Consider the following 24,171-nt stretch of genomic DNA (forward strand, 5'->3'; position numbering starts at 1 on the left):
ATTCAAGGACATGTCAGTTGGCAAACAGCTTTTTAGATGCCTGTAAAGGTGTTAATTGAAGCCCATCTACACTAACTTAGTGCACAGGCCCAGCTTGACATCTTTTTTATGTTAAGAAGGACTGTAGAGGGCTTCCCTGGTGGTGCAGTGGTTGAGAGTCCGCCTGCCGGTGCAGGGGACGCGGGTTCGTGCCCCGGTCCGCGAAGATCCCGCATGCCACGGAGCGGCTGGGCCCGTGAGCCATGGCCGCTGAGCCTGTGCGTCCGGAGCCTGTGCTCCGCGGCGGGAGAGGCCACAGCAGTGAGAGGCCCGGGTACCGCCAAAAAAAAAAACAAAGAAGGACTGTAGAGAGCCACATTTAGAAGAGAAGAACTATACAGCATTGACCTTGACCCTGAATCTTAAAAGAGGAGTCAGGTCTGGTGGAAGCCTCTTTGGGACCTATTAAAGGAGAAAGAAAAGACATCTATCGAGTATGCCAGAGGCTGTACCAGCTACCTCACTTTGTCTTCAGGACAGCCCCTTGCTTGGCATCATTACCCCCATTTTAAAATTGAGGAAACTGAAGTTCTAAGGTGGCCGAGCTAGAAGTAGGCCCTGCATGTGTAGGACTTCACAGCTCATTCTCTCTCCTCTGCAGAGACCTGAAAGCCACAGGAAAGTTAAGTGAAGGGATTTGAATTTTTGATTTGATGCTGACATCCGTCACCCTTCTGCCATGGGAGTATAGGGAGAAGGGCCCTGGATCCAGCCTCTGCAGTTCGGGGTCTAGCCCTGCCCACACACTTCTTACCAGCTTGCTGCTCTCAGGGTCAGTTTTCCTTTCCGAGACTTGATCCTACCTGCTTTGTCCTCCTCCGTATTCACAGTGCCAGACCCACAGGGGGCTCCATAAATACTTACAGGGCAGTGGATGAATGGATAAGGCTCAGATTCTCATTTGTGGACTGGGCTTCTTGCTCCCTGCTCTGCCTACCTTTCAGGGTTCCCACGCGGGTGAATGAGGCCAGAGACCACAGTGCAGAGCAGCGCCGTCCAACAGAAATAGGAGGCAAGTCACAAATGCAAGCCATGAGTGTAACTTTCAACTTTCCAGCAGCCACCTTACAAAAAAAAAGCAGAGAAAGAAAGAGGTAAAATTAGGTTTAATACTATATTTAATCCAATATATCAAAAACACTATCATTTTAATATGTAACCAATATACACAATATTAATGAGAGATTTTATGGCTTTTTTTCCACACTAAGTCTTGGAAATCCAGTGTGTTTTACGCTCACAGCACATCTGAATTTAGAATAGCTGCATTTCAAGTGTTCAGTAGTCACATGGGGTCTAGCACAGGTTAGCCCAGGTCTAGAGCCCCGACACAGCCAGCTCTTTGTCAGCCTTTTTCCAGCAAGGCTGTCAGTAGGATGTCCTGTGAGCACACAGGGGCCAGTGCGTGTGTCAGGACTTCTCCAGTGAAAGAAAGTGGAAGAGTAACTACAAAGGCCACGCAGAAGAGCTGGACCAGCCAAAGGAGCTCTTGCCTTGGTGCCAGTTGGCAGGAGTCTCTGCCCAGGGCCCAGCTGGCACGTGGCTCTGTCCAGGGTGCCAGTTGGCCTCTGCATCCCTCTCCTGGTGCCAGATGGAAGTTCCTCTCGGGGCCTGCTGGCCGGGCAGCAGGCAAGGCACCTCACATCTCTGCTTACTTGGGGAGATGGCAAGTGCATTTTCGGGTTGGCAGGGCCATTTTGGCGCCACACTCCCCACATAAATGGGAGGGTTTCCCACCTTGATCCCCGTGCTCCACAGTCCCAGGACTGATGGCCCACCATGGGATCTGTGACGTGGGGGACTGGCTCCCTTCAAGGTACTTCAAAAGCTTAGGGATGTGCCTTGCCTCCCCTTTCCTTAACTCTCTCTGAAACAATGTTTGGGATCCTACCTGAGTCATCTCATTATCTAATCTCAGAATGGTTCCTTCTTTCACTGGTACTACTTGGGGAAGGCCAAAAAAAGCCAGAGTCAGCAAAGCTGGGCCCTGATTCAGCTTCTTCTCCCACCCCCACGCTCTCCCAGATTTTTCTGGGTTGCTTGGCCTTGGCCACTGTAGCCCAGAGCAAGCATGAGCCTGTGGGCTTGAAGCAGCTGATACTTCATTCTAGTGTGGAGGTGATTCAGAGGACACCCAGGCTCCTCCTGAGAGCAGGGCCCCTGGTTCACTTCCATACACCCGAGCTGGAGCAGGGGTGGAAATGGCCAAACATCCCACTGCTCTTTCTGGAGAGAGCTCAGGTGTAAACTATACCTTTTACCCATCTTCCTGGGCCAAACACCCTACCCTTCTAGTCTTTGGAGGAAATATACTCCCTTTGCTTTAGGTGCAAATCCAATCCACCAGCCTCTCTCCCTCCACATGGCTAAGATGGTGCCAGGAGACTTATCAGTGGTCCTCCTTTTCTTGCCTATGACAATCGTGTGTCCTGCCCATTGCATCTTCTGGCATCAGTCTCCTCTCCCCCAGCCACCCAGCTCGGCCCTTTGTTTAACTTGCTCTATGTTGATGGGCTCTTTCCATGGTTCCTTTCCGCCCTCCCGCCAGTTTCTTGACTCTGCTGTGCTGCCTTCCTGCCCATCTAGTCTTCCTTCATTGGCCCATCCTTGATGCTTTTTCCTTCTTTCTGTTCCTGCCTTGTCTCTCTCTCCCCTCCCCAGGCCTACTCTACTCTTCCCTGATTCAGGGATGCCAGGTAACTGTATCCTTTTCACTACTCCCATCATTGTGTCTCTCCATCCACTGGAATTTCAAAAGCAACCCTGCTCTTTCCTAGAGCAATAGCTAATGTGTACTTCATCTTAAAAGTGGAGGAAGGCTGAGAAAGGTCAAATCATCCAGTTTACTGAAGGAAGATCCCCTGGTGAATCCAACCCAGGTCTGTCTGGCTCACTCTAAAGGCTGCACTTTTTCTATTCCTCATTGTTATTGATTCTCCTCCTTTTATACTTTTTAGCAAATGTCAGAGAAAGTACTTTGCCTACTGTAAAGTAGTAAATAATTGCAGGATTGTTACTACTTTAGCAAACTTAATACTTATACTTGTTTGAAGCTAAGGACAACTTCAACCCCTTGTCTAGAGCATGTCTCCTAAACCCAGTCTCCCCTACTGACCAACTTATTTAAGCTTTTGTTGAGCCCAAGAACACATCACTCTTAGAGTCACCTAAGTTTACTCCTCACTATATGAAATGATGGGATATTTACAAACTGTCCTGCACCCAGTGACGAGCCACCAGGTTGATGAGTATTTTGTGCCTCATGGATCAGGGAGATTGGAAGGAAATGTGTTTGAGTTGGAGTTTATTTGAGTTGGAAAAAGGAGATATGGTGGTTGAAAGGTTTGCATTTTCTGCTGGACCATTGGGTTGGAAGTTGCAAGGAGTCAGAGTTTTTAACAATTCAAATTTCAAAGGACAAGAAATACCTTTAAAAACGGTAAGATTCCTATCTCTAGGTGTTTTCCAGCAGGCTCTGAAAAGCCACCTACCAGAAATGTTACTAAATGGATCCTTGCTGAGGTGGCAGGACTGGGGATCTTTTCATCTTTTCAAGTCTTTACCAACTTGAAAATGTCCTCATTTATGTGTAATGCGAGGTGTCCCGAGATTTCGTGAATTCTGTCCTTGCTCTGTTCTTACCTTCCCTGGCGTTAGGAACCAACACTTCCACCCGCTCTCCAACCCTTTCTTCCTCCTAGGCTGGGCTTCTGCTGTTGTTTGAAGATGTCTCTGTGTCTAGTTGTCCTTTCATTAGACTCTGCAGCTGTTAGGCTACCACCTGCATGCTCTTTAGGGATAAATGTACCACAACTTGGCAACAGAAAACAATGATTTTTTTCCTTTTACTTCTGATACTCTTCTTGGAGATGCCCAATGGACTGGGTTTTTCTTTTCTTTAGTGGTGCGTGGGCTGACACGTCCGGGGAGATTCTCCAATGAGTCCCACGTTCTGCCTCTGGACGGCGTCTTGCTTGCTGTTATTTAATTGCCCCAGACACATCATTGGACACTTGTCGGTGCTGAATCCCATGTAACTCCCCCGCTAACTGAGTCTCTCTGTGGCGTCTTCCTGTAGTTTCTCCTGGAGGCATCGGTTCACCTAAGAGCCAGCGTTTTCTGTAACCTTGAAGATCACCTCTTCAGATTAGTGATAAAAATGCTAAATCACAGCTTCTGGTTCTGTCCCTGGAGAATACTTATACATCCTCATCTAGGAATGTGTCCCTTTGTCCTTACCCTTTGCTTAATGTCCTGAGATGTTCCGCATTTATGGGGGACCCCCAATTTTACGGCATTGAAATTGATCGTCTTTGGTATGAAAGCTTTGAGATTTTCTAAGATCACAGATACTGCTGACTGAACCCTGCAGAGAATGAAGTTATACCAGGCCCGGTCTCCTCTCAAAGGAGCCCTGCTTCTGGCTAACAAGTTAGCCTTGTGTGTTGTCAAGATCCCACTCGCAGCTGTGGCTGCTGCTGGTTTCTGAGACGTGGACGGGGGACTCCTTGGAGGGTGGTCACCAGGAGTCGCTCTTTTTCTTAGAGGGAATCCCGGGATGTGGAAAGCGACGGGGAACAGACCTGGCAGCTTTGTGATGACTTAACCATGGTCACCTTCCTCCCCAACAGAGGTGGATGAGTGTTCCTGGCCAGATCACGGCGGGTGTGAGCAGCGCTGTGTGAACACTCTGGGCAGCTACAAGTGTGTGTGTGATCCTGGCTATGAGCTGGCCTCTGACAAGAAGGCGTGTGAAGGTTGGTGTTGGACCTGCCAAGCTGGAGTGAGAGGGGATGGGGGACAAGTCTTAGGAGAAGGGGGGCAGGTGAAGATGGGGCAGCTGGTTGGCTGTGAAGTAACAATGGACAGCTGTGGGGATGACCCACCTCCTTCCTGGAGGGAAAAACAACTCGATGAAGCCACAAACGTGAGATGACTTTATCGGACTCCACCCCAGCAACTGTGCAGGTGGAACCATGGTTCATTTTCTTCTGTGATGGTGTGAAATTCATATGATTATTAAGGCAGCGAATAAAAGCAAAGAATATGTATGAGCACTTCGGTGTGACTCAACGAACAGTGCATTTCATTCATTCCATTCCTACCTGGCTGGTGGTGTTTTCCTTGCCCACCTGAATGACTGCTTGTTCATGGAAGCCAGGGACATTGCATAGCTTGGTGCAAACATTTCTAAATCTTGAAATTCTGGGCAGCTACAAGTGTGTGTGTGATCCTTGGTCCAAGTCATGTGAAGTCCCCAGCTATGCCACTGAGTGAGAGGTAAGCACAAACGCATCGTCTTTTTTAAAAAAGCTGTAAAGACTTGTCCTCCACTCCATCCCTCCAAATCCTCAGTTGAAACAGACTAGAAGAAAGGAGGCTGAATTGATCAGTTCAGATGGTCTATTTGTTGTTGTTGTTATTGTTGTTGTTATTAAAGAACAGCAGGGCTTGTTGCTGCTTGGGGGAAATTGCAGTCACTTGGAAATAAAACCAGATGAATCTTGCTTTTTCTCCCCCCTCCCCCCATGCAGTGGCCTGTGGCGGTTTCATGACCAAGCTGAATGGAACCATCACCAGTCCTGGGTGGCCAAAGGAGTATCCTACAAACAAAAACTGTGTCTGGCAAGTGGTGGTCCCCGCTCAGTACCGGATCTCCCTTCAGTTTGAAGTGTTTGAACTGGAAGGCAGTGATGTACGTTTCTGCACTCCAATTGACTGGGCATCGTGTTGGGATGTGGCTCAGGGCTGAAAACTGGCGAGGGGCTCAGCAGGCGGGGAGGTGGCCTCCTAGGGTCGCGGGGTTGTAGCTGGGCGGACTCGGGGGGGTGTTTGGTGAGGCAGTTTCAGCGGCACACCCTCTGCAGATGGAGGGCTTTGGCCCTCTCGTCACTGATAAATCCGAGGAGAATCAGGACAAGAGAGGAGGAGGCGGGTCTTGGGGGCGGGGGGTGCGAGGTGGTCAGGACAGGTACATCCCCTGGGGTAGGAATCTGGGGCTTGGCATCCAGCTGGGAGGAATGGAGGCGGTGAGATGCAGCTGGCGACCAGGGTGGCATAAACACCCCACTCCCTCCCTTGGGCGGTGGTCACGGGATGATCAAGGCAGCCAGCCGAGGCCCAGGCAGAGCCCTACAGCTGGACAGCTAGTCAGGAGTGCCCCCTGTCTGCACCTTGGGCTGGAGGGATCCCAGTAAGAGTCGAGAGGACCCTCCCACTGGGCCTGACAGAGCTCGACTGCCCACCTGGCAGGGTACAGCTCTCAGGAAGGCAGCCCTGCCATGCGCCAGGGTCTGCGGCGGGACTTGAGGGAACCGGGCGGCTCCCCATGGCTCCCCCTTGCAGGTGTGTAAGTACGACTTCGTGGAGGTGCGCAGCGGCCTGTCCCCTGACGCCGGGCTGCACGGCAAGTTCTGTGGCTCTGAGACGCCCGAAGTCATCACCTCGCAGAGTAACAACATGCGCGTGGAGTTCAAGTCCGACAACACGGTCTCCAAACGCGGCTTCAGGGCCCACTTCTTCTCGGGTGTGCAGGTTTGGGGGCAAGACCACAGGCTGAGGGCAACACGGCTTTGCGGGCTCCCAGCCTCGGGGCACCCTCCCGCCCCTCTCTGCCCGCTGCCCTGGCCCTCACAGTGTCTCTGCCTCGGTCCTGGTTTTATAGCGTGGTGGCTATGTTATTGCAGGGCTACCAAAACAAGCGACCACAAACCAGGTGGCTCAAAACAACAAAAAATGTTGTCTTTCACAGCTCTGGAGGCCAGAGGTCTGGAACCGAGGTGTGGGCAGGGCTGTACTCTCCCAGAGGGCTTGGGGAGGAGCCTTCCTTGCCTCTTTCTAGCCCGTGGTTCCAGCACTGAAGTGTTGGGTGGTCTTCATCTCTTTATTTTTTATGGGCTCTTTAAGGATTCTTAGTTGTCCTCATAGAATCAGAGGGCAAAACTAAAGCACCAAGTGTTCAGTGACACATTACCCGCAGTGGGCGGAGGGTACAGAGAGGAGGGAGATGTCCCTGACCCTTGAAGTTATCCTGGTGGGAGGGCCGCGGATGGAGGTTGGTCCTCGGTTAACAGGGAAGGAAGCTGGCTTGGGAGAGGGCTGCATACTGTGCCGGCTTGAGCTACAAGATCCATAACGACAACAGCTAACATCTGAGTCCATCCATAATAATAAATAAAAACTAACACTGACTCAGGGCTGGACGCTGTTCTAAGTGCTTTCCCTGTACTAATTCGTTTCCTCCTCTCAACAATCCTATGAGGTAAGGACACCATAAGTGACTCCACTTTACAGGTAAGGCAACTGAGGTACAGAAGTCAAGGGCTCCCCAAGGTCACAACAGCTGGAAGTGGAGGAGCAGGGCTGGCACTGGGCCGCCTGGCCCGAGGCTCGCATGCTTACCTGCTCCACAGGCAGGGGGAGGTGTGGGGCCGTAGAGTAACAGCCCAGGCCTCTGGTCACACAGACTGCTTGCTCACTGAGTAACCTTGGGCACGTTAACGTTCTCAGCCTCAGTTTTCCTACCTGTAAAATGGGGACATAGGCACTTCCCTCCTAAGGTTGTGTGCGAATTAACTTAGATAATACAGAGGGTATAATAGAGTGATTAGTGTCCATCACAGGGTAAATACTCAGTGCACGGTGGTTATTTTTATTATTGTTAATATTATTATTAATACTAGCCTATCCTTTAACGAGCTCCTTGGTTTGGGTGGGGAGCAGGAGGGGAGAACCTATATATACATTAAAGTGCCTTAGGAGCATGGGGAATTCAACATGTACCAGGGCCAGGTAATAGCCAAGGAATGCTGCCCCACCCTCGGCCCCGCGGAAGGATAATCAGAGTTGGGACAATCAGGGAGGCTCCCTGGTGGAGACTCCTTTTGAGCTGGGTTCTGGGCTGTGAGGGACGTTCCCAAGTTGGTGGTTCCTCTTAGGAGAGTCCGTTGATCTCCGCAGACAAGGACGAGTGCGCCAAGGACAACGGCGGGTGCCAGCACGAATGTGTCAACACCTTCGGCAGCTACCTGTGCAGGTGCAGGAACGGCTACCGGCTCCATGAGAACCGGCAGGACTGCAAAGAGGGTGAGGCTGGAGCGTGGCCAGGGTGGAGGGCGCAGGGAGGCTCACCTTGGCTGCCCGAGTGTGCGCATGCGTAAGAGTGAGAGCGAGGGGCGCTTCTTCCAGGTCTAGCAAGCCCCGAACTGAGGCTCAGCTTCTGCCTTCCCTCCTCCCACCTTCCTGCTCAAGAGTGATTTTCGCCAGGGCAGTCACTCCTTCAGGAAGCTTGTAGGGGCCCTTGAGTGCTCTCCTACAGTTATTATTGCAAAGTGGTTAAACGCCAGGCTCCAGAATCAGACCACCTAGGTTTAAATCTTGGCTCTGCTACTTACTAGCTGTGCACCCTTAGGAGACTTAGTTAACCTCTCTGAGCTTCAGTGTCCTCTTGTGTTTCAAACGGACTAAACATACCTCCTTCTTAAAGTTTTTGTGAGGGTTAAATGAGAGCATGCTTAGAAAGTATTTCAGACAGGCTGACACATATTAAGCGCTTGAAATGTTGATAGATGTCAGCCATCTATGTCATAATCATATTTACCGTTTGCAGGCCTAATAGTAAAATAGAATTTGGGGAAGACTTTTTTCCCGGCTCCATTCACTACTGGGAGTCCAGATGGCTTTTCGTGTCCAGTCACTCTGGGAAAGGCCTTCCCATGTTCTTACCCCATCCTGCAAAGGGAGTTTGAGCATGTCGATGAACACACAGACCTCCAGGCCTTGTCCCCACCACAGAGCCCCGCATGCACATCAGGGTGAGGGAAGATATGAAGACCTCATACCCCTGTTCTGGGATAAACATTTCAGAACTAGGAGATACTGGCTGGGGCGCCACAGAGACTGGTCAGGGCCTCCCCGGAAGGTTAAAGAATGAGCTTAGACATCTTCAGAAGCCCACCCGAGCCCAGTGCTGTGACCTGGACACAGGAGGTCACAGGTTGGGTTGAGAGGTGGGTTGGAAGAACTTGGAAGGAACTGTCATTCTGGAACTTAAAAAAAACTTTTTTAGCCCCTGTGGCGTGGATGGGGGGGCGGGCAGGAGGGATATAACTCCGCTAAGGTCCCATCAGGTGAGCTGTATGCGTTCCCCCAGGGTGGCAGGGAGTGCGGCAGCAAACATCCCACATCTGAGCTGCTGCCCCTGTTGGCACCCGTTCTCTGTGGGGCTGCGGAGCAGAGGCAGCAATGAGGGGGAACCTCCGTGGAGCCGCCCCTCCCTCTTACCCACCCTCAACCTCCAGCTGCCTCAGCCTGAAGCCACAGGGCAGAGACAGCAGTGGTACCTCCTCAGCGCCCTCTATTTCCTAATCAGCAAGAGCAAAGGCAGGCCTGGCTCTACCCCCGACCAACAGGTCACTTGCCATCTCTCAGCTTATTTTCTCAATTAGAAGGTGGGAAGGATTAAATGAAAGGATGCAATCAAAGTGCTTAGTGCAGTGCTCGACACAGATAGAGACAAATTCCAGCTATTGGCGAAAACGCTACTTACTAAGCAAGTCATGGGACCGCTCTTTGCAAATAGCATGGTTACCAGGCCAACATCTGTAGCCTCCAATTGAAATTGCTTTGGAAACTAAAAGACAGAGGCATAGTGATGGAGATCTTTGTTAGCACTTACTGAGCATTTCACATGCATTATCTCATTTAATCCGTGCATCCCCGCTACAATGTTGGCGCCCCTTTTACCAATAAGGACACAAGGCTCAGAGTCCCAGAGCTTGTAGGTGGTGGCACCAGGACTTGAACCGAGGCCCATCTGACCCCAGGGCCTGTGGTCTCATCCACTAACTCTACCATATTTCCAGTGACAATCACAATGAGAATAGCAGCAGTAAGAAAGGTGACCTGGCTCCAGGAAGGCAGCAAAGCCAAATAAATCAGCAGATCTCTGAGCTGGGGGACCCTTTATTGAGGCCAAACCCTGCCCTCACATATTATGACCATGTGACAAGAGGTCAGGGAAGAGACCCACAAATGAATTACCTCTCTCTCTCTTCTGTGTCCCCCCACCCTGTCACCCCCAGCTGGCTGTGTGCACAAGATCAGCAGTGCAGAGGGGACCCTGGTGAGCCCCAACTGGCCTGACAAATACCCGAGCCGGAGGGAGTGTACCTGGAACATCTCTTCAACCGCGGGCCACAGGGTGAAACTTGTGAGTTATTTTCAAAGTTGATGGACAACACGGACTTCGGTATCAGGCTGACATGGGTCTGAGTCTCTGCTCGGCCTCTTCCCAGCTCTGAAATGTGGGGAGGTTACTCAACATTTCCAGGACTCAGTTTTCTTATCTGGAATATGGGGCTGCTAATGAAACCTACCTCTCCGGGCTGTTGTGCAGATTAAAAGAGAGGAGGCACCCGAAGCCCTCCGCCCAGGGTGGTGGGTGAGAAAAGCTCTGTAAATAGCACCTGTTCACAGTGGTGTCAGTAGGACCTGGCACCCATCACACAGATTTGAAGCGCTGTTTGAGATTCAATAGTTTCCAGTTACAATATTTTACAAAACAAAACAAAACAAAACATTCTCAAGGTTAAAAAATAAATGTAGTCAGTCAGAGGGTTGGAAAGTGGAAATCAAGTTTCCAGATCCCTGTGCTCACTCTAGGAATGACTTCTCGGAACATTTTCTTGTGAATTCTTCCAGAAATTTCTGTGTGTGTGCGCACAGGAGCAAATACGTATCCTTTTTCTTGCTCACGTTTCTCAAATGGGTTCTATTTTTCATAGTCTTCTACGACTTACATTTTTTCCAGTTAACAATAGGAGGTTATGTATGCTAATTCTCTCTTGAATTAAAAATATGTATCTTCCAAGCCTTTCTTTAAAGTCCCATCCACGCATATGACTGTGGTGGTCCGCGCACATGCTCGGTTATTTCAAAAGAGAAATGAGTTTTTCCTACAAGTCTTGTTTCTCAGCCACCAGGGACTCCCAGATCGTGGCGTGTAAAACAAGCCCTCTTGCCTTCCGGAGAAATTGTTGTATTCCAGCAGACAAACCGTTTTTAAATGGGTCATTCTAACTCTGGAAATAGCTAAGCTCTTCAGCATGTATATGGATGTCCCCCTGCATCATGGACCAATAATGCAGGGAGAAGGGGAGAGAACAAAGGAGAAGGTGATGATAAATAGACGATCACCCAGGGACTTGCGTGGGTCTTTACTGGCGAGAGCGGTGAGGAGGACAGGTGGATGAATGGGCGCCCAGGCTGGGCACGGGTGCAGGCCTGGGGCATCGAGGGGTGAAGGCAGGGCCCCTGACCACGGGTGCCCACGTGGGCACCTCGTATGCATGGCTGTCCGCGTAGGAAATGCTTTCGGCTGCTCTCCTGGGTCAGTCAGAACAGCCTTGAATCTGGGCGAGGGTGAATTAAAGCAAGTGCATTAGAGAAAGGCTGCCGTCTGCCGGAAGACGATCGCCATGGCAACACAAATCTCTGAAGACCGCGGGGGAATGGCGCGCCCTGGGGTTGGGAACGCGCAATTTGCATAACTGGTAGCGGCGCTTCCCTGGAAGGGCCACAAGGTTTTAGTAACTGCCCCAAACGTCTTTTCCTGTTCTCTACAGTACTGAGGAAATAAAGCAACCGATCACAGTGGCCAGAGATCTCCAGTTTATCTGAGGCACATGCATATGAGCTAGTTCTTAAATGCTTCCTTGGGAAGTGGATGATGGGTACACTGATCATGCTCTACCTTTTTGCTACCAGAGTGTGGGCTGAATACTTACCAGGAAGCTAGTGTTTGACTGCACAGGGATAGCCACAGGGTGTCCTATGGACTTTTGGGGAGCGCCCCGTCTCCCTGGCCCACCATCACCCTCCCATTGCATTGCTCACCCTGGTCCCACCAGCACCCCCCTTCCTACTCCTGGCCACCATCCCTACCCCAACTCTCCGGCCCCACCTCCCTTCCTATAAGTGTGAAGAGCTTTGCCCATTTCAAAGCTCAAACACAAGATGTGTGTGTCATTCTTACGAAAGCCAACGGCCCCTCTATTTCTCCCTCTCTACCTCCATCTCTGCTCTGTCACCCCAGGCCCCTTCTTGTGAATTGCGATCCCTTCCAACCCCCAGCTAATGTTCTCTCTCCCTCTCTGTCATTTGGTCCAAGTCTTCCGTTAAACTGTCCCCTCTCACCTTGTCCCATCCCCCTCGTAGCCATGGGCAGGCCATCGGCCAGTCCCAGCGCCTGAGAGGCCCTACATTTGGGGCTACAGAGCCTGGTTTACAGCCTGGAATTATGGGGTTGCCCTGGCCTGCTTCAGGGGACGGTCTGGCGGGGACAGAGAGGAGGGAGGCAGTATAGCCTGGTGATGGTTAGGAGTGTGGCCTGGAGTCAGGCTGGCTGGGGGTCCAGTTCAGCTCCATCCTTCTCTAGCTGTTTGAACGTGGGCAAGCCACTTAACTTTCCTAAGACCCAGTTTCCCCTTCTGCACACTGGGGATAATAGTAGCTCTTTCCTTACAGTATTGTCAGAATTGAGTGAGAAAATGCAGGGCTCTGCATGGAAAAATATATTCAACTCTGGCCAGCCACTCTCAGGACAATGACGTGGAGTAGCGCGCACTTCATGAAGCCTCGTTCACACGGTGCAGTGCAGAGGTTAAGCGCAAGGGCTCCTTGACCTCCTGGTCATGGCCCAACTCTGCCAGTGGGTGACCTTTGGCAAGTTATCCGACAGCCCCGTGCCTCAGTTTCCTCATCTGTAAGGTGGAGGTTCTCATGGTGGACACCTCACAGGGTCGTGAGGATGACTACTTACAAAGCATTTAAAACAGCCCCTGGCTCAGAGTGAACACCTTGGTCCCTGCTGCTCTCATCGTTGAGGGAGAAGCCGCAGGATGTGCCAGAGGAGCACAACAAGCACCGAAACGCTCTGACCCCGGCCATCTTATCCGCAAAGCGGTCGTGGTAGCAACAGCTCATAGGGTTGTTCTGGGGACCAAGAGAGGGGCCAGCTGGAGACCTGCTCAACAGATGTGGCCACCATCACCACGGGCTCCATGCCGCCTGCACAGCTGGCTGGGCAGATGCGTGTCCTCGTGCCCCTTCCTCTCCCACCGCCCCAGCTGAAGTGACCTTGCCTCACTTTCTGCTCTTCCATCCCTAGACGTTTAACGAGTTTGAGATCGAGCAACACCAGGAATGTGCCTATGACCACCTGGAGCTTCACGATGGGCCCGACAGCCTGGCCCCGGTCCTCGGCCGTTTCTGCGGCAGCAAGAAGCCAGACCCCGTGGTGGCTTCGGGCAGCAGCCTGTTTCTCCGCTTTTATTCAGACGCCTCGGTGCAGAGGAGAGGATTCCAAGCCATGCACAGCACAGGTGCGTGGGCTGGGAGCCCGGCCTTCAGCTGATCCCCATGTGGACTGGAGATAGATGGGTGATCAAGGCAGGGGAAGGACCACCTTTAATTCTGACTATGGGGGATGAGCAGTGTATGATAACATGTCCCTTTTAAAATGAAACATGGGCAACCATAGGTGTAGGGTTGTTTTCTTTTAATGTCCTTCATTGACAACCTTTGAAAGGGGCAACCCTTTGTCGGCACCATGTTTCTTTCCTCCCTTTCTTTCTTCCTCCCACCGCCCCCCACCCCGCCTTTAAAATTTTACTTGTAATTTTGCTGGTCTGTGAAACCCTGAGTCTGGGTGCTGAGTGGTGGAGAGTAGCCCTTTGTACCCTCCAAGGATCAGTTCCAGAAAATGAAAAGTGTTTTTGTTCCCCATTATTTTTCCTCACTTGAAATAAATAACTTTATTCAGCCCTTTGGAGGAAAATGTTTATGCATATAACTTACATTATTTACTGTGTTAAACGGAAGAAAGTCAGTAAGAACACTGGCTCTGCTCTTTAGCCATTTAAAGGATACAACCTGGGACTAGAACCCTTGAAGCAACTTTGACTCTCTGATCCTGGCCCTCTGGCAAAGCGGTGACTGTGCAGCCCACTCAGAGTCTGAGATCATGATGACGATCACTGTGAGGTTTTCTGATCCCTTTAACAGCCCCTCCTCCCAGTTTTTTCCCCGAACCAGAAACCATGAATCAGGTGAGACAAAATGACAGCCAGCACCTTCTCCGTCTGGCTGGCCCTTGCCTGGGAGAAAACTCCCCACCGTTCACGGCTGCGTTGTCACTTCCCCGGTGAAGTTTAAAAGCCACTAACTAGTGACTTCACCCTCTTGTCCCTGCGGACTGAGTGTGGGTGCTCAGGGTAGGTCAGGGTCCTTCAGGCAATGGGGGCACACTCAGGTAGAATCGTTAATTGAAGAGAGTTTAATAAGGGACTGTTTACAGAGGGGTGGGCAGGGTGTGAGGACACCATGGGGACAGCGCAGCGACCAGGGCTAGGTTGCAAGGCTGTTACTAGCCCTGGCCTGGATACCAGAGGAGGGAATGGTTCCTGGAGCCTAGAGATAGAGGGGAGCAAACAGAGGGCCCCCCAACAGGAGCGAGGACCAGGCAAGGAGGGGGCCTGGGACTAATGCCCTGACCTTCCTCCTCCCTCCTGTGATCTGCTGGTGTTCCCTGTGGCTGGATCATGAAGGCAAAGGGCTCATCCATGTAGACCCAGAGGTCTGCCTCCAGGGGCCCAGAGCAGGTGGGGAAGAATGGAGAGGGGATCTGGCAGGATGGATGGAAGGCATCCTGCCCTGCTAAGTGCCCATTTCCTTGCCAGCCACGTCTCAAGAATTTGAAATTTCCCAAAGACAGCTCAGATCTGGAAGAAATTCTAAGCTAGAGCACACATGGGATTAAGAGTTGGCAGCCGGACAGGACTGGGGCCAGGCTGGACACGGAGCTCCAGCTGGGCTGGGGAACGTTACCAGATAGTGTGGAAGCCACGCCAGAGGGAGGAGGCATGGAACACATTGAGGACCTGCTGTGGAGGAATTTGCCTTCAGAATTTCTGTTGCTTTCTAATTCCCCATCCCTCTCATTTACACATTTTTATTATGTGGTCTCTAGCAGCCTAGACACATGGTAGGATGGGACTCAGGCCAACCAGAGTTACCGTCCCAGTGAAAAAACGCAGAAGCCAAGGCTACAGAATACAAGTCCAAAGTACACGGCGCAGCTCGCCTGTAACACTCACAGGGGTTTCAAAGTTGGCCTATAGTTAGGCTCTCAAATGCAGGCTCCAGCCAGGTCTATTCTGAGGTTTCTGGTTTGAGCGCTCACCAGCAGTTTTGATGTGCTTTTGGTGCCCTCTGCTGGCAAAATAACGAATTACAGTAAGTCGGCCGCGCAAGTGTGAGCCCTTTTCAAATGCTTCTAGCGCTTCCACGCAGTAAAGTGGTAATGATCCGTCACATCCCAGCGACCAGGCGGGCAAATCATCCATTGGCCCCAGGTCTCCATAACTGGAGAGGGGAAAAGGTTTTTGTCAGTAGCATGCCCCGGTATTCCCCGAGGCCTCCTTATGGCCCAATCTGGGAACACAGGACCTTGGTTTGTACGTAAGGGTCAATTTGGACTCGCCAGTGAGCCCTGAAACTCCTGGATCTCTTTTACTCCTCTGTAAAATGGGCTGATGAAACTTTCCCGACCCTTCGCACAGGGCACACACCAGGCTTTGTGGAGAAAACTGGCCTGTACGCAGGGTGTGAAGAGAAACTGGGGGCCGGGAAGAGGGGATGCAGAGCGTGCGCTCTCTGTGCGGAGGGGGCATCGCGCTTCTCTCTCCGCTCTAGAGTGCGGGGGCAGGCTGAAGGCCGAAGTGCAGACCAAAGAGCTCTATTCCCATGCCCAGTTTGGGGACAACAATTACCCGAGCCAGGCCCGCTGCGACTGGGTGATCGCGGCGGAGGACGGCTACGGCGTGGAGTTGATATTCCGGACCTTTGAGGTCGAGGAGGAGGCCGACTGTGGCTACGACTACATGGAAGCGTACGATGGCTACGACAGCACGGCGCCCAGGCTCGGCCGCTTCTGCGGCTCCGGGGTGAGTCCCGGGGATGTGGGGGAGGCGGGCCGCGGAGCTGTTGGGTCAGACACGCGTGCGTCTGGGTCCCTGCTGCTTATAACACCAGCCAGGAGGCCCGCTCTGCTGGAGCACAGAGGGAAACTGGAGGGTAGTCGCAGAGGAGGTTGGGAGGTACCGGGGACCTAATACCGAGGTCAGCTAGGTAAGAGCAAGACCTTTTTAGGACTGCCTAGTTTTGCAAAGGGTTTGTCTCTCCCCGCCCCCCTACCCCCCCACACCCATTTTTCTTTAGCCTTCAGGCTTTAAAAAATTTTTTTATTATACTTTTGCATATTCCACATATTCATAATTCTCTCTCCCAATAAAACCAAATGCCTGTGAAAATTATGAATCACTCTTTTACTCCAAACATATTAGTTATGCTCAAGGTCATGATCATTTTTCTCATTATCACCTCTTTCCTGGGCCACCTCCTCAGGACAGGGCAGGCCTGTTTTGATCACTATTTCCCCAGCGCCTGAAATAGGGCCTGGCACGTAGTTGGTGCTCAGTGAAAGTGTGTGGACCAGCCAGTTCAGTGTCCTGGGCCCTCTCTGGCTGTACCATGCTGGGCACTGTCCACCTCCAGGGCTGATCACTCAAGCTTCTTTGCAACTGGCTGGACTTACATTAAATCATTTTGGAGTCATTAGTGCTTGTGCTAAACAGAACCTCAGACTGGCATTTGCATGAGTCTTTGAATAATTCCCCTTCATCTTCTCTCACCCTCCAAAGAAGAAAGGATGCCGAAGTGTGACTTAGCTGATGCAGTGCCTTTGAGAGCTAAAGTCTTTCAAACTGTCGGGTCCACATGCAGAGGAAAACCTTGGAGGGTCCTGAGCAGTGAAATGTACGGGAAGCCCAGTTTGGTTCCGTTAGAATCTGTCAGACAGCAGCCTCAGAACCTGGCTCCCCTTCATCCACCACCTGGCAAAACCTTTCTGACAAATGTAGTGGCTCCATCCCATGTTTTGTCCTTGGACAGGACATAGACCCCAACAATGGTCTCTGTCTTAGGTCTCCTGGAAGACACATCACAGCGGTGACCCTAGAGCTGGGTGATTCATGGTATACACTTTACAGTGAGAAAAACCTGAGCTTGCAGCCTATCTAGTTGTGTGAACTTGAGTCTCATCTCAGTTTCCTCAAGTATAGAATAGAGATAGAACCTGCCTTACAAAGTTGTTGTAAAGTTTACATGAGATGAGATCTGAAAGTGCTTAGAGAAGTGCACTTAATTAATCTATGCACTTAATAAATAACAGATTCTATATGAGCTATGCATTTCAGATTGTCTTTGGAAAAGCACGGCTGGGGCAGGGGGCGGGGGTGCTCTCTAGAGCAGATCTTGAAAAGCTTTCCTTTGAAAAAGAACTTGTTTTGTTGCCCTTCAGAGCCTCTGGTGCCAGGGATGCCTCCCGGCATCATCAGCCATCCTATGTCTTTGTGTAAAGTTCTGTCTCATTCTCCTTATTTTAAACTCCAACCACAGCCAACTGGCTTAAAGTCCCTCTGGTTTTCCTTTCTCCTCCCCTCAGCCACTGGAAGAAATCTACTCTGCAGGGGATTCTCTGATGATTCGATTCCACACGGACGACACCATCAACAAGAAGGGCTTTCAGGCCCAGTACACGAGCACCAAGTTCCAGGATGCCCTGCACATGAAGAAATAACGTTGTGCTTGGAAAACAGGAAATGAGAATGTTTTTGTTATAACAATGGCACCTTGTGAATTTCCTTAAAGCAGTGTGCAGTATTATTCTCAAACAAAAACTCAAAATCTAGCCTTGGAGGTGTGTGTATCTGATGAAGTTCGGCCAAAACAAAGAGAAGATGTTCCTTTGATTCCAGCTGCAATGTTATCAATCATGGAGTTTTAAAGATTAAGATTTGATGTCCCTGACTATTCAAGCTATGCCTGTTCATTCTCCTTGTCCCTTGCTCCTATGAGGTAAAAGCCCACTCTTGGGTGGGTCCTTCCTCTATTTCCGGATGGGCTTCCATAGGTGTCAGGCAGTGTGACCGTGTCTCGGAGACTCGGATCATCTTCTGTCTACACCGCGCAATGAGGATAAAAGCCTGGCCATAGCGCAGGTGCTCCTCACAGCTTTGGCTGGAGACTTTTGCTATCTCTCTGCCAGGGACACGTCACCCATGAAACCTGAGAATATGGGCGTCAGGACTAGAAAAGGCATCACAGTAAGCAGTGCACGGAGGGAGCTGGTGTGTGAGGATCCCTGTCACGTAGCAAGGAGACCTCCAGCCTTTCCTCTGCATCATCGGCTCTCCCTGCCCACGTTGGGCTCCTCCATCCCTAACTGCATTAAAGGACTAAGGCATCTGCTGTAACTTCAGCAGAACATTTGCTGGTGAGAGTCCCTAATCTGCCAGGAAGACATCCTGACTTGTCCTCCTGCCCTCGCTGACTTGGAGAAGACTCCGCCTGGCCTTGGGATTCCATGGGCTGAGAGCATCTATTCCTCCAGCTTTAGAAGCACTTTGCTGTGGTTGACCTTGACTCTTGACAACCAACTCAAACTGCATTTGCAAGACGTGCAAAGACATCTTATGAGGGACCATTGAGGTCCCTCGTGGGGTTAACATCATTGAAAACTGGTTAATTATAAGTTATGTAAGAATCAACACCTTGTGGAACAAGTCTACTGTGACTGACTTCCTGAAACCAGTAGGGTTCAAGAGTGCATGGGTGACGTTGCTCAGACTAACCAGCACTCAGTCACCAACCCGCAATCAGAATTCACCACACTTGGCACTTGTCCTAGAGAAGTGTAGAGGATGTTGTTTACATAATTTTGAAACCTCCAGGCGTACTTTAAACAGTGAGGTAGTTTTGAATGGCATTTCATTAAGGCATCTATGGGCATTATGAGCTAAAACCTGTGGTATGTTAGCTTTAAAAGAGTATTTATGTTGGAATAATTTTTAAATAATGTTTACATGACCGTAAGTCCCGTGTGGTTGGTATCGAACACAGGACAGCGCACGAGAGGGTTTTTTGAGAGCCGAGATCACTCCCAAGCACCAGAATTCCTTTGGGATGAATCAACCTCATTTGAAACAAAGTATTTGTAAAAGATTAAAGGTGGTATTTTTTAAAGATCAGAATACACTCCCAGAGGACTATGTCTAATTAAAATGATTGCTGGGAGTTTAAAAAAAAAAAAAAGATGAAAAAAGAAGAATACAAAGAAAGGTAGAAGAAATGCATGGGACTATTTTTTCCTTAAAACAGCAAAAAACAAAGTATTATTAATAATAATATATGTCTGTATATATGTATGAATGTAAAGGATCAACTGTCAGAGCCTTAGTCAATGCAGTGTGATAAATACTGACCCACTGATTTGACCGACTGGCCCTTCTGGACTCGTGCTGTGTTTTGTGGGTCTTCTTTCACCAAGCTCTCTCTTGGCCTTTCTTGGCCCCGAACGGAGGTCCAGCCTACATTCTTATATTGTGATCTATCACAGCCCCTGTTTCTGGGGGATCTTTGATTCAGCACATAGAGCAGCTTGTCCCTGGCTCGGGCCTTACCCGCCGCATAGGGTGGATTCCATTCCTCTGATTTCTGTGTTTTGGTGGCTTTTATTTTGCCCCATCTGATCTTCAGAGTTGAAACTGAAATCAGGATGCATAAGGTGACTGGTAAGGGTCTCTCTCCAAGAACATGAAAATTCTGTAGTTTCAGCCTTTAGAAGTCTGAAGAAGATTAATGAATTCCCTGGAAGAGTGAGAGGGAGTCAGAAACAGAGTCAGCTCTGCCTCAGTATTTGCCACCATCATGAAACAATGGTACTTATTTTTCTCTCTCTAGTATGAATATTTTCAAAAACACAACTTCAACAATTATCAACCTGTGGCCAGTTTGAAACAATGGGACTCTTATGAAAACCTTTATTTAGGCCTTCTGTGAGTGACGTATTCCCAGAAAAGACAAGCTCTGATTCAGCTGGGGCTGGCCAGACCACTCCCCTTGGAAACTCAGACTCACAGGACGTACGCACAGTGCAGGTTCTGCAACGAACGCACAGCTGGCTTCACGAGAGAAAGTCCACTCAGCGGAAAGACCCAGGCCCCTGCCTTGGCTCTTCCAAATGCCCAGTGACCTTCCTGCACATATCCCAGGGGACATTACCCCTGCCTGCTTTGTCCTTGGGGCTATCACAGAGCTCCAAGAAGACTGGCTTCAGTTCAGAGAATTATCTTGATGACCCGATGAAATATTTGGGGTCTGGGTCTTCAGCCTGGTCCAATTCTAGTGTAATCTGGTCTAGTAGATGCTAGAACCTGGATCCCAGGGCAGGGTAAGGATCTGGAATTAACTTCAGCTTGTGGAATTTCTCCAAACAGAAAATGAGGCTGTGCATCGATTCACTGTAAGACTATTTTCCTCTAAAGTTAAGTTTCCTATTACTCATGAAATGCTCAGCCTGGTTAAATCATTTGTAAAATCTTGTTAACTAGCAAATCACACTGGGGTTTGCATTGATCTGGTCTATTTGATAAATCTCAGATAATTCGTGGTATTGTTATTGTCCAGTGTGTCAACAAGTGTTCCTTTGGCTTCAGCAGATGTTTTTCAAGTTTCCTTTGTAGACTGAACTTCTGAAAAATAATCCCAAATGCCTAGAAGGATTCTTTATAAAGAAAAAAGAAAAAGAAAAACCGTTTAGAGCATTATCTATAAATATATTGTATTTTTTATTTTGTGTAATTGTACATTTCATGAAATGTTGTCAGTTTCAAAGGGAAAGGGGAGAAGAGCTAACATATGTCTAGAAAGAAATGTTTCATTAAAGAATGAGGATTTATTGATGTGTCCTGGGTTTGTATCATAAGTTCAGACAAGATCTTTGTGATCATTTTCTCCAATACCACGAGAACTTGGGGAGGAGATTAAAAAAAAAAGGGGACCCTCTCTCTGGCTTTCTACTCTCTGGTGAGTACCCAGTGCCTGGCTCCAGAACAGAGCTCCTTGTTGGACCCAGAAAGTCATGAGCAAAGCTAAAGAGGGCTTCAAAGTTGCCGCCTTTCTTGGACCCAAACAGTCTGGAAATTGACAACATGAACGTTGTGGCGCTGGTTGCAGCTGTAACAGTGCTAGATGTGGTAGACATCTTCCGTTTGTCCCTCAGCAATTCTCTCCACCTGGTTTTGAGCCTGAGGACCACATGTGATGTCTAAAACTGAAGGTCACGGCTCCCATAAGGGGGCTTTCTCTCTGGCTCTGGCAGCCACTCCTTTCACTTGTCCCTTCAGACCTGGGGGGGAAATGACACTCTGCCCGTCTAACTCTCGTATTGCATTATTCCCCAAGGGGAACCTTTATAAATAGTCCTTTTAATAAGCCCCCTTAAATATAGCTAGTTGAGTATATCACTCATTTCCTGTGCGGGCCCTGGCTGATACAGGGTCCATTTCTAACACAAGGACAGAGACGCCGTCTGATCAAGGACGGTCTTTTGGGGTTGACCAGATGAAGAGACTTTAGGGTGTGTTTGCAGTTTTGTGGGTCAAATCAGGGAAAGGTAATATGGCGCCATGTTTTTAGAAACACTCAGTCTTAATGCAAAACTAACACACGCAACTGTTTTGTGCTCTACGTAGAGTGTCAAGGTTTTATGCCTTTTCTGCCCTTTTGCAGTCACCAGTACCTAAAGGATGAGCCCCCGTGGTGCAGGGGTATGAGTGCTCTATGTATCTGTCAGGATAAGGTAGCTTATGCCACCACAACAACAAAAAACCCTCACCTGTCAGGGTCTTTACAGAAGAAAGACTTATCTCTTGTTCATACTACGTGTTCATCTCTGGTGTCCGGAAGCCCTTCCACACCGTCCTCAGTCAGGACTAGGCTGATGGAGCAGCTGCTACCTGGAGCCTTGCTGACTTCTGTGGCAGAGGGAAAGAGAGCGTGACAAATCATACACTGCCTCTCGTGGCTGCCTGGGCGTGACACATCACTTCTACCCACATGGCATTGGCCAAAACAACTCGTAACTCACGTTAAGAATGAGATGAACTAGAACTGCCTGGTGGATCCCACCAATGATTCTCATGTGGGACATTCATAGGTCAGGAAACGACCAGAATCCTTCTGTTTGTTTTCACAGTTTACCTCAACACTACTTCCCTACTGATATTTCAGATAAAGATATTTTAAAACCAGAGTAAGACCACCTACGATTTGGAATGGACCAGCTTTTTAAACTGACCAGTTGTCGCCTGGCAAACTATCCGTGTGATCGGGCTTGTACAGGTTTAAATACAAATGATTAGAGAATCGCAGTGTTGGCAGCTCTAACCTCTCACCCGCTGAGGGCATCTCTTCTACAGTTTCTAAGGTGATAATTCTCAGACCCGATACCTTCCAGAGGAAGTGAGCCGATAACCTCACTTCGCCCATAACCTCTTCTTTGCGTGATGATGTCGAGTTCCCTTTGCAGAACCATCGCGTCTCACATTGGAGGGACCCACGTTGGGCAGACTGTCAGCCAGGCCTAGGTCCTGCTTGGGCACATGACCCAAACCAGACTGTTACCAACCAGGGTCCCTGGACTCTTTGATCAATAGAAATTGATAGGAGGCCAGATGAGAAATTCAGGCAAGGCCTTACTGGGACTCCTGCTGCAGTGCCAGGGAGCGAAAACATGGAACAGTTTCTCTGGCTCACTCTCTGAGGGTGCGAGCTTGTCCCTTATAAGAGGTGAGGGTAGGGGTCAGGCCAGAAGGGTGACTTAGGTGGTCTGCCCACCCCGCTGGTGGTACCACGTGCAGGGTGTATGCACAGTACCCTGCTTCGGCTCCGACATCTCAGAAGTGGCAGCTGGGTTTTTTGGTCTTTTTGTATCTTGTTGTTCATGATCTGCCCCAACTGCACATGCACACAGTTATTTTTAGCCCCTTATAGTTTCTTTGTATTTTGTTGCTTGAGGAGGGTTTTGTCCAGGTGCAAGCCCTGCAGCAAAGGGCCCCAGGTCCCAGATCCCAGTCTGTCTCAAGACCAATCAGATCGTCTTCCTGGAACTGGAGTCCTGGTCAAGGGGCAAAAGGGCCAAGCTACTTCGGAGCTGGTTTTCCCTGGGAGGATATCCTGAGAGGACTATCTAGGAGTCCTTGCTGCTGAAGCCTCAAGAACAACCCAGAGCTGGGGTCCCTGCCCTCTCTTCTTTCTGTGAGCTCCCCTACACTCAACCAACCAATTCCCCTTCTTCTTAAATTAAAAAGAGTCTGTTTTGATGCTTATGACCAGAGAACATGACTGACCCAGACTCTTAGGCCAGAGCACCCTCTGACTGGAGGTCTTAGCAATTCTTCTAAAGAAGTAACGTGTCCGTCAGAGGGAGAGTGGGTGATCAGTGGATGCATAGCAAACAAGAAGAGTCCAAAAGGACCTTGCTGGCCTTGCCCGTCCACAGGCAGCCTAGTCAGAGGGAACAGGGGCCACCAACTCAAGTTCCTTGGTCCAGCTCTCTGGTCCAGGTGTGAGTCTCTGCCCACCAAGCAAAGTTAGAAGCATAATTTGTACCAGTTGTGCTGATTTAAATAGTCCAGTCATTGTAAACTGTATTTTCTCCACTTGATAGATTCAGGCGGAGGCTGGAAGAAGTTACTCCGCTTGCCTAAGACCTCACACGGTCCAGAAGGGCGGCCAAGGCTTTCCACACAGGCCTCTCTGAACTGTGCTGTCTCCCCAGCGTCCAGGCACCTGTGGAGTCAGTTTAGCCGTCACTGTGGCGTCTTGGGGACTGGAAGCCCCATGAGGCAGAAGCCACGTAGGTCTTATTCAGCACAGCATCCCAGTGCCTGGATGCCCACACCCCGTTTTCCAGTATCACCTGCCTAAGCAGATGGTGCCTCCACGCCTGTTAGTCAAGCCCCAAACCCAGGAGTCGGCTTCATTCCGATCTTCCCCTCCCCTTCTCTCTCCTCCCCTGCCCCACATTTCTTCCATCGTCAAGCCTCACTGCCTTTATCCCCATAATAAGCCACAAACCCATTGACTCCTCTCCATCTCCACTGTCCTCATCCCAGGGCAGCCAGCCTCACCACTCACTTGGGCTCTGCTAACCAGTCTCCAGGTTAACAC

At 50.0% G+C, this 24,171-nt stretch overlaps 1 protein-coding gene across 1 annotated transcript in view; it reads left to right on the plus strand.

The window, feature by feature from the left end:
- TLL2 (tolloid like 2) overlaps positions 1 to 17,737 on the plus strand; it is a 128,971-nt gene extending 111,234 nt beyond the window's left edge. Inside the window, exons 14-21 of the mRNA XM_060033620.1 lie at positions 4,671 to 4,796; positions 5,574 to 5,734; positions 6,385 to 6,565; positions 7,999 to 8,124; positions 10,122 to 10,249; positions 13,208 to 13,421; positions 15,793 to 16,043; positions 17,603 to 17,737. Coding sequence (XP_059889603.1) covers positions 4,671 to 4,796; positions 5,574 to 5,734; positions 6,385 to 6,565; positions 7,999 to 8,124; positions 10,122 to 10,249; positions 13,208 to 13,421; positions 15,793 to 16,043; positions 17,603 to 17,737 — 1,322 coding nt within the window. The remainder of the gene's footprint in view (positions 1 to 4,670; positions 4,797 to 5,573; positions 5,735 to 6,384; positions 6,566 to 7,998; positions 8,125 to 10,121; positions 10,250 to 13,207; positions 13,422 to 15,792; positions 16,044 to 17,602) is intronic.
- The last annotated feature ends 6,434 nt before the right edge of the window (positions 17,738 to 24,171 follow it).

Source organism: Delphinus delphis, chromosome 16, assembly GCF_949987515.2.
Source record: "Delphinus delphis chromosome 16, mDelDel1.2, whole genome shotgun sequence".
Lineage (NCBI taxonomy): Eukaryota > Metazoa > Chordata > Mammalia > Artiodactyla > Delphinidae > Delphinus > Delphinus delphis.